Raw genomic sequence first — 10,947 nt, 5'->3', positions numbered from 1 at the left:
AAAAATTTCCCAAACTCATGGGGGATGCGTTTGAAGTTCCAGCGGGTATAGCAGGGGCACCCACTTACATTATGCATCTTCCTCCCTTTTATCATCAGATTCAAGTCTGTAACATCCTTCTTATGAAAAAAATGTTGTCAAAGTGTCAGATTTCGGGAAATTGTGGTTAAGAGATCGGGCGCATTTGACTACTGGTTAAAGGCGTTTGGATATCAGATCCAGTATTTTCAATCGAGCCGTTCACGGGAAAAAATATGTCTATAGTTTTGGGTAGTTTGTCGAGCCCAAAAGGAAAAGGGCGATATCATGGGGAAAACAAAAAGCTTTTCACACGGTTCCCTTTTCATGGAAAAAAACTGCCCTTACAAAATTTTTGATCCTCGTTTGACAGGTAGAATGGAAGATGGTTTTGTTGGACTTCCAAAAGGGGTTTGAACTGCAGGGGAAAATGAGACCAACAATGAAAAAAGTTTCAACAAAATTGGAAAGTTTTAGAATATCTCACATGTCTTGTTCAACTTTGAAAAAAAATTTGAGGAAAAACAAATATTGAAGTTAAGCCCTCCTTTCAGATATTGAATACTCATGGACAGCCAGTTACAAGAGTCCCTCTGTTGTCCTCAGACGCACATCCCTTAATGTGATACGCATCATGAAGTAAATGAAATTGCAGTTTCAGCATCAATGGGGTTTAATGAATTTGGCAGAAATTTTTTGGAAAGGGGGAAGTAGTGAACATGGTTGTTACAAGAGGTGGGGGAAAGGCTGAAATTTTTATAAAGCATTATTTATTTTTTTATGATTTCCTTTATATGTTTTAATGTAGAGACCACTGGTCCTTAGTATTTTTGAGAATGACTTGAGTGTTTTGTATTGAACAGCATTTTGTCCCGGGTGCCTTCGGGGGAAAGGAGTTGGTTTTTTTTCAATCAACTGTCCAAAAATTTAACATTCTAACGTGTCTGTCGAATTCTTATTGCTTCTTTTTTAACATAATGCCCCAACTAACTCAAACTTCTCGTAAACCCTATATTTCCTCATGTATGCTGGTGAACTCTTTGTGTTAAGATATTCACGTGTGAGTTGTCTCATGTCGAATATGTGAAATTAAAAGAGATCAAATTAAATGTACATGTTTTTATATTCAATTTTTTTTTTTCTTAATTACTTTCCGGTTTTTTTACATCCCAATGTGCTTTGACACATTATATTATACCGATTCATGAATCTCTCATTGGTTAGAGAAAATCGAGAGTAGTTCAAAACCATGAAAGTGAACGGTTGTGTGATAATATCACCACAGTCGGTAGAATAAACGGGTTTAAAAAAAAAAATTCTATAGATCTAGAAACAAGAATAAATTCTGCGTACAGCATATTTTAGCAACAAATTAGAAAAACCCTAAGGCCAGGCCAGCTCTAAGCAACTAACTGCATAAAGATCATTCCAACCCAAAAAATAAAAAAAAAGTTTTAGCGAATTAAGAACTCATAGACATACAAAAATGGTTAGAAGAATCAAGAATGAATCATAATTCATCATCAATTATATATTTCTTCTAAAAATATAATTTTAGAAATTTAAACTATGTAATTATCAATATTAAATTAATATTAATATTAGCGGTTATAGTACGTTTTAGTTATTTGTTTTCATTTCACAAATGATGAAAATTTAACAATATATGAAATGGGAGATTAATAAAAGAAAATATAATTAAGTAATGGTATAATTTAAGATATAAGTTGGAAGTGCTGTGATATGATTTGGAGGTCGAACACAATGCCATGTAATAATTGAAAAAAATAAGTTATGACATGATTTAGGATGTGAAATAGGGCTGAGTTGCTGATCGACTAATTAACGATGGAAAAGTTATGATTAATTATTGATTGATTTCGACATATATATTCGATAATCGGACATAAAAAGAATGTATTACAGTGACATATATTATATGAAAAACAAGTTGACTTGAAAAGTCTCTCTGTCACGTTTGATTCAGTAGTGTCAATTTACATATGATATCGTTTTCTATAGATAAGCCTACGTTGATATATTAGTTAAAATAAGATGTCTTGTGTTTAGTTAATTTATTTCATTTTAATTAATTTGCTTTTTCATTACTAGGCACCAAATTAACTGCAAGTGTCATTAATTATACTAAGAAATGTGGATACTTTTCAAGAAACTGCAAGTGCAAGTGTGCATAAATTAACATAAATGTATTGGATATGAATAATAAAAAATACTACAAGTGAAAAATAGGTTGATTTTGTCACAATTTTGAATATAAAATCACTCTCATCAGCTTATTATATCAAATATATATCTGAAATCTATGCTCCCTTTGGCAGTTTACTTATACTTTTCCACCACATATTTAAATAAATGCTATTTTAGATTCATTCGTTGTAGAGATGTTAGTATAATTTGTTATCGTAAATTAATGTTCGAGTATGCGTGCATCATGCTTATTTTTGTACTCCTATATGTACTAAAGGTAAAATATGAGAATTTTAAAGTGGAATAATTTGAAGGACATACTAAAATGAGATACTATTAAACATATTAATAAGGGACATAAAAGAGTAAGTATATAAGTTCAAGTTCGTACCGATATTTGTTAACCTAAAAATTTAGTACGTACTACTAATTAGATCGTAAAAATTTACTCATTAAATATTTTATATTTACTGCTCCATCCGTCCCGATTTAGTAGTCCCATTGATTTTTCTGTCCCCTTTTTGTAAAAAATAGTTAAAGTGGAGAAGTGGTAAAGCAAGAGAGACAATAATGCAGATAAGACTTTTCTCTATAATATTATTCTTTCTCTTAATTTACCATTTCTCCTCTTTAACTATTTTTTATCATTTTTACAAAAATAGGACAGAAAAGTTAATGAGACTACTAAAGTGGGACGGATGGAGTATTTTTTATAAATAGACTTTGTATTTTCCTAAATCATTTCCAAATCAACTTTAACTCGTTACTTATGAGTTATGACAAATTCTTTAAATTCGTACTTTCTCTCTGTATATATATGAGTTCATGGTAGAAGTACTTATTTCCCTATTCAACTTCCACAATTCAAATTTCCTAATTATGGCTTTCCAATTATTTTCAATTTTCATAATCGCTTCGATTTTCTTTCTTCTTCCGCCATCCATTTCTGCCGGCCTTGTCGCCAAACCCGGATGCCCGGACCGGTGTGGGAAGCTATTGATTCCATATCCATTTGGAGTCGGGTCGGATTGCTCCCTCGATCCGTCTTTCAACATCAGTTGCATAAATTCCACTTCCACGGGTCCTCCAAAAGCGTACATCACAATTCTTGATAAAGAAGTGATCGAAATAAACGAAACTTACGTTCGGGTCAAGTACCCCAACTTTGTAGCGTCCGCTTGCTACGGCTTGCCAGAAACTGAGCCGCACGGTGCGGCCTTGAATCTGTCGGGAACTCAGTACACGCTGTCGTCGGAGAACTGGCTGACCGCCATCGGCTGCGATGATATGGTGCTCGGGACTGACCAGCCGAACGGGATTTTGGTGGGGACTGAGCAGACGAACGGGAGCTTGGTGGGGAGCAGCTGCGCCACGCTTTGCGGCGAGGGGAATCACACCGGCGGCGTTGGGTATTGCCCGGATGGCGGGTTTTGGTCGGTGCTCGGTAATGGCTGTTGCCGTGCCCCTATTACCGGAGGTAATTAATTTCAAACCTCTTAATGGCTGTTTCAATTGATGTCGTTATAAGTGCAAATATTGTAGTACTAGAATAGTACTAATATGTTTTCAAAGATTGAAATTAATTAAAAATTTAATTTAATTTTTTTATTCTTTTGCAATCAATTCTTAGGGGCATGTTTGGGGGTCACCACCCCTTTAAATAACATCATACCACCATTTCTAGCCAATCATTTGTACACGAGGACGAATAATAAGCTGCCACATGGCAAAAAAAAAAAAAATCTGGAAAAAGATGGGCAGCAATGTGCTGGTCTTTATACAACAATTTTCCTTGAACAACAATATCTGACACACTATACAACAATTTATAGATTTTTGTGTAGTGTTTGTAATATTGCTGTGTAGCGTTTGTAATATTGCTGTATAAGCGTGTCACAGTGTCATTTTAAGAGGGGTTGTCATTTTAACACAAACCTCAATTCTTATATATATATATATATATATATATATATATATATATATATATTTATTTATTAGGCAAAACACTAAATAAATCATGAAAGATATTCAAATTCTAATCCAGTCCTGTACTTTCAAAATCTAAAATTAAATTACAAAATATGAAAACATAGTGATCAAACATTAAAGAATATGTTTTGGAATGCGAGGACAAGGATGGTTATTTGCTTGTCACTCAAGATTTATGCCCACGTATTTTGTCGGAATATAGACAATGTTGCAAAATTTCACACTCTGTGTCTCAATTAAGTCGGATCAAAATTTTAGGACATGAAAATTAAGAAATTGTATTGAAAAGTGGGAGAGATGAATAAAATAGGAAAGATAAAGATAGAATAGAGTAAGTGATGGAATAAAGTAAGACTAAATGAATGTTTTGTTTTTATATAAAAAATGACTCTACTTAATTAGGACATCCCAAAAAGGATTACAACTCAAGTTATAATATTAGACTCAACTTAATTGGAACGAAGAGAGTATTAAATATTTCGTGATTTTAATCGGCAATTTACACTTATTTATTTGATAGGAAAGAGTCAATATTATAAAGAAATAGATACTATTTCACTATCCACAAATGGATGGCAAAATCATATTTATTAGTATTTTAATATTATTTTGTGGTCCAAATGATTATAATTTAGTTTTTTTTAAAAAAACTTTCTTTGAATATATCAAATAATGAAGTTGAAAAATATACAGTACCCTATCTTTGAATTATATCGATCCCCAATTAAAAATGAACCATATATTAAACTAAAGGGGAGTGTTATATTGCTAACTCAATGCTTAATTGCTAACTACAACTCAATAATAGCCATTAGATATTCAAATTAAAGGCCTAGATCATTAACCACAAAATGTCAATACGATCAACAAAAAACATCAATAAGGCTATAGGATTAATTCCAATAAAAATCAATAGGGGTATTAATGTCAAGTTAGTTATAATTAACTTTTAAAAGAAATTCCAAAACTTTAAATTCATATAACATATATCAAATTAAAGATAATTTTATAAAGATTCCAACGATATACCACATGCATAAGTTCCGACGTCAAAATTTGAAAAAAAAAAATCTAGAATTTTCGTATTTTTCACAGGTAATGTCAATACAGCTAAGATAATATGTCAATATAAAGCATATACAATGTCAATCCTAAATTTGTGTTGACATTCTCAAAGCATTGTGTTGATATTTTCGAAACACTATATTCACATTTTCATTCAAAACCCTAATTTGGCGTTTTTTTTAATCTTTTTTCGATTTAATTAATAAAAACGAAAATTACACGTGGCAAATTGTAGACCACACATTTTTTAAAATCATGTGGCCTTAAATTAGTTGTAATTAGTAATTAAATGATGAGTTAGCAATTGATCATTCCCTTAAACGGAAATAGTCAAATTAAATGATACAAATTACCATGCACTAGTTGATGATTAAAACTTCAAACCAATGTATAGAAAATTGATAATTAAACGAGACAAAAACAAAATAAATTAATTAAAACATGTACAATATTACGGACTCTAGTGCAAAAAAAAACTTACGGACATGATAACGAGGTGGTTTATAGACTAAATGAACTTTTTTTTTTCCGCAGGCAGCACTTTCCTAAGAGCACAATTAACTGACCTAAGTGGAGCATTGGCACGTGGTAGGGTTTTCCCATGCAGCTATGCCTTTATCCAGGAGACAGGATTTGTATTTGACAGTGGAAATCAATCTGTATTTTCGTATAAGTTGGAGTTTCTACAGAATAACTCCAAGGCATTCTCAGATGAGTTTATGGAGACGTCGATGGCACCGGTGGTGCAGCTAAATTGGCGGATTGGGAACAAGAATTGCAGTCAGCAGCTGCCCAATGATCCTAGCTATGCATGTAGAGATAGGAGTATTTGTTGGGATGAATATGATGTTGATGGATACTATTGCATCTGCTTTCAAGGATACAAGGGCAATGCTTATCTCAACGGAGGATGCCAAGGTATTATATTATACTCCCCCATCTCCGATTAAGAGACACACTTGCATTTCTCCACTCGTTTTATAAAAATGGTACTCCTTCTGTCCCACAAAAGATGTCACACTTGTGGAACGATGACGTGATTTTATGAGGTTTTGTTTTGTGTGTTAAATGGAGAGAGAAAATATAATTTTTATATTCATGTGAGAGAGAACTTTTTTAAAAATGGAAATGTGACATCTTTTATGGGACAAACTAAAAAGGAAAGTGTGACATCTTTTGTGGGACGGAGGGAGTAATAAATAGTTAAAGTGGAAAAATGGTAAAGTAAGAAAGAATAATATAAAGAAGACTCTTCTCTACCTTATTCTCTATCTTATTTTAATATATATCGACTTTAACTATTTATTATTATTTTTACAAAACGAGTGCAGAAATGCAAATGTGTTTCTTAATCGGGGACAGAGGAAGTACTACATCCGTCCCTGAAAATTTGTCCTATTTTTCCATTTCAGTCGGTCCCCCAAAATTTGTCTCATTTCGCTTTGTACCATTTTTGGTAGTGGACCTCATATTCCACTAACTCATTCCTACTCACATTTTATTATAAAACTAATACTATATAAAAGTAGGACCCACAATCCATTAACTTTTTCAACTCACTTCCCATTACATTTCTTAAAACCCGTGTCGGGTCAAAGTGGGACAAATTTTGGGAGACGGAGGGAATAACAAATTAATAAAGTAAATTACTTGCATGGTATGTTTTGCATCATTAGATTTATTCTTGTTTCTTCTTCTTCTTCTTCCATTAGCATATTCCCTACCGGTGGCTAAACCTGGATGCCTGGATCAATGTGGGAATTTATCGATTCCATATCCATTCGGAATAGGGCCAAATTGCTACATGGATCCGTCTTTCGAGATCAGCTGCAATGTCACCACCAACCCCCCCAAAGCATACCTCTCCATTCTCAATGCAGAAATCTACGACATTAATGATCAATCTCAGGTTAGGGTTAATTACCCGAAGGTAGCCTTCGCCTGCTACAATTTGTCAGAGAGCCGAAGCTTGATCATTGATTTGACAGCAACTCAGTTTACACTGTCGACGCTGAATGTGCTCACCGCCCATGGCTGCGACGACATGGCGGTGGCCTATGGAAAATCCAACAACACAAGTTTTGTAGGGGGAAGCTGCGCCGCCTTGTGCACCCGCTCCAGCGATCAAGGCGAATATGGTTCTTGCGCAACATCCTACGTGACATATGCAGATTTTAAGAGGTATATGCCCGGGAATGGCTGTTGCCAGTCCCCCATTTCTAGAGGTAAAACCATCACCTTCTTACACAATAACCAACTACTGTATTTATTTATAACCCTAAAAAGTAGAATCCTAAATCTGATTAAAATCCTCTAACAAAAACATACAGGTATCGCTTACTTGGAAGCAAATTTGACAGACTTAAGTGGACAATGGCGTAGGAAGCTATACCCTTGCAGCTACGCTTTCGTCTCAGAGAAGACTTCATATTATTTTGGTGGTTACCCACTGGAATATCTTAGCAACTCAACTGCACCACTCGAAGATTATAATTATTTTCTGGCCGTAGTGGTGTTAGATTGGAGGATTGGGAAAGAGAATTGCAATGTAGCACAAACAAAGGCTACTACTTTTGGTTGTAAGGGCAATACAAGTTGTGTTGATTTTGATGAAAATGCTGGAGGCTACATCTGCCGATGCTTGGAAGGATACCAAGGCAATCCTTACCTTGGACTAGGATGTCAAGGTCGGTACTCACATTTCACTAACTCATTTTACTCGTATTAAACTATATAAACTTTAGATCCATATTCTTTAAAATCTGTGTCAAGTCAACCGACACTCCTAAGTTGGGACAGATGGAAAATTCTTGCACATTGTTTGATTGTGTTGAATTATGTCTGAATTGATCACTTTCTTGTGATGCTTTTGGTCCTAGTAGATATTGATGAATGTGGTGATAATACAACAAATCCATGCAATTCAAATTCGATTTGCACCAATACTCCTGGTTCTGTCACCTGTGTGTGTCCAAGAGGATTTTATGGTGATGGAAGGAAAGATGGCAAAGGATGTATTGAGGTCACACAATCCAAGTCCAAGAGCATAATCTTGACAGGTAGCATCATCATCATCATTCAATACAAAAAAATTCAGTAAAGGATATGTTTTGACGAGTAAATTGCACATTTAGGTATGGGATCTGCATTAGGGTTTATACTATTCCTCCTTATGTCCTTTGGGATGTATAAGATGCTGAAAAAGAGAAAGCAAAAAATGGTTAAAGAGAAGTTCTTTAAACGAAATGGTGGTCTTCTCCTACAACAGCAAACTAATGAAGGGGCACTTGGAAAAACAAAAGTTTTCCCCTCACAAGAGCTGGAGTTCGCTACAGATTACTTTAATGAAAGTCGGATTCTCGGACGCGGAGGGCAAGGCACGGTCTACAAAGGAATGTTGTCCGACGGCAAGATTGTGGCGGTCAAGAAATCAAAGTTGGTCGAGGAGAATCAACTGGAACAGTTCATAAATGAGGTGGTGATACTGTCACAGATCAATCACAGAAATGTGGTCAAATTGCTCGGCTGTTGTTTAGAGACTGAGGTTCCTCTCCTTGTTTATGAATTCATGCCAAATGGGACTCTTTTTGAGCTCATTCACGATCCAAATAATGAATTTCCGATCTCGTGGAGCATGCGTTTGAAGATCGCATCAGATATAGCAGGGGCACTAGCCTACTTACATTATGCATCTTCCGTGCCTATCTATCATCGAGATATCAAGTCCAGTAACATCCTTTTAGATGAAAAATATGTAGTCAAGGTATCGGATTTCGGAACTTCAAGGTCGGTTAATGCAGATCAGACTCATTTGACTACTATGGTTAAAGGGACGTTCGGATATTTAGATCCAGAGTATTTTCAGTCGAGCCAATTCACAGAAAAGAGTGATGTGTATAGTTTTGGAGTAGTTATTGTCGAGCTCCTAACCGGGCAAAGGGCGATATCTATGGGGAAAACAGACGATGACAGAAGCCTAGCAACACGATTTCTTACATGCATGGAAGAAAAATGCCTTGACAAAATTTTAGATCCTCAAGTTTTAGAGCAAGGTAGGATGGAAGAAGTGCTTTTAGTTGCAAGGCTTGCGCAGAGGTGTTTGAATCTGAAAGGGAAAATGAGACCAACAATGAAAGAAGTTTCAACAGAATTGGAAAGTTTTAGGATATCTCATATGTCCTGTTCAACTTTGAAAGAAGAATTTGAGGATGAGACAGACATTGAAGTTAAGCCCATATCACTTTCAGATATTGAATACTCATGGACAGCCAGTTACAAGAGTCCCTCTGCTTCATCCTCAGACGCACATCCCTTAATGTGATACGCAACAACTATCCAGAATTTAAAGTTCTAAAGTGTTTGTCAAATTCTTAGTGTTTTTAAATTTCTCGTAAATATTATATTTCCTCTTGTATGTACTAGTGAAGTCTGTTGTGTTGAGATATTAACGTGTAATTAAGTTGTACCATATTGAATATGAAGTTGTTTGTTATTTCTATGTTTAATTTCCTAGTTGAATGATTATCGAAAAGTGATTTGATGCATGTGTGAATCTAATTATTTATGTTATCAGTATTTAATTTGTTGCTAGTTACCGAAACATACAAATGACCAATGATCATACATGATAAATGCCACGATATACATGACCACTTCAAAAATTAATTAAATATCTTAGTTTGAGAACTAATGAACAGCAATTATATTAAATTAACATTTATAGTTTTACTTACTCACATTATCACATACTATGTTTTTTTCTCCATAGTTTATACTCCATTCAAACGTATCAAGTAAGCAACCACAAGTCCACTATAGATCATTGTTAAATGTTTCTTGTAAGAATGGATATTGATATTGATTGACCATAACATTTTATTAAGATATTATTCCCCACAGTAGAAGAATCATTTTATTTTTTACATTCATTTTGGAAAATGATAATAAATAATTAAAGTATAGAGAGAGTAAAGTAAGAGAGAGAATAATATAGAGAAATCACTATTTCTCCATTTTAACTATTTATAATTATTTTTTTCAAAAAAAGTGCAGAAAATGAAATGACTCTACTACCGTTAATAAAGAAAGTATTTGTCAACTAGTTGTCGTTGATGTTGATTTTTTTTCTTTTTCTTAAAAATAATTACTAGTCATGATTCCAAGTTTATTTGTAGACTTTGATAATTAATTAAGAGATAAACATCATATAAATTAAGTTGAGTTTACAAGTTACCCTCTTATAGTTTGTCACTGTTTGACCTAACACGAGTTTTAAGAAATATAATAGAAAGTGGGTTACAAAAGTTAGTGGCACGTAAGTTTTACTTTTATAAGATGTGAGTGAGAATTAGTTAGTGGAATATAAGTTCACAAAAAAAATGGATAAAATAAAAGGTGACAAATTTTTAGGGACGAATGAAATTAGAAAAAGTGATAAAATTTAAGGGACTGAGATAGTATAGCTTTATCAACTAAGTCATTCTTTGTGTGGATTAATCATTAATTATAAGGTTTTATAGGGAAAAAAAGTAAATGAACAACAGAATTCTAATTATTATATTGATTATATAGACCTAGCTAGTCATGCTCCATTTTGGCTAATATCGAGTACTTTTCAACAACATCAATTCATATATTAAACTGAAGAAATATGAGTGAAGTCATAAT

General features: G+C 33.9%; 1 protein-coding gene across 1 annotated transcript; it reads left to right on the top strand.

The window, feature by feature from the left end:
- Positions 1-3,105: 3,105 nt before the first annotated feature.
- On the top strand, positions 3,106-9,601 carry LOC125198832 (wall-associated receptor kinase-like 8). Its single transcript, XM_048097087.1, has 6 exons — positions 3,106-3,703; positions 5,815-6,198; positions 6,993-7,505; positions 7,611-7,967; positions 8,163-8,339; positions 8,415-9,601. Exons 1-6 carry the CDS (start codon positions 3,106-3,108, stop codon positions 9,599-9,601), a joined length of 3,216 nt encoding a protein of 1,071 aa, XP_047953044.1.
- The last annotated feature ends 1,346 nt before the right edge of the window (positions 9,602-10,947 follow it).

This window comes from Salvia hispanica, unplaced genomic scaffold, assembly GCF_023119035.1.
Source record: "Salvia hispanica cultivar TCC Black 2014 unplaced genomic scaffold, UniMelb_Shisp_WGS_1.0 HiC_scaffold_29, whole genome shotgun sequence".
In the NCBI taxonomy this organism is placed as follows: domain Eukaryota; kingdom Viridiplantae; phylum Streptophyta; class Magnoliopsida; order Lamiales; family Lamiaceae; genus Salvia; species Salvia hispanica.
This window is presented reverse-complemented; position numbering and strand designations above follow the sequence as displayed.

What these genes read in the sequence shown, in the direction of transcription:
- LOC125198832 (XM_048097087.1), top strand. Translation starts at nt 3,106, where the DNA reads ATGGCTTTCCAATTATTTTCAATTTTCATAATCGCTTCGATTTTCTTT. An exon ending in CCGTGCCCCTATTACCGGAG is followed by an intron (nt 3,704 to 5,814) that starts GTAATTAATTTC and finishes TTTTTTCCGCAG; the next exon opens with GCAGCACTTTCCTAAGAGCA. An exon ending in CAAGAGCATAATCTTGACAG is followed by an intron (nt 8,340 to 8,414) that starts GTAGCATCATCA and finishes TTGCACATTTAG; the next exon opens with GTATGGGATCTGCATTAGGG.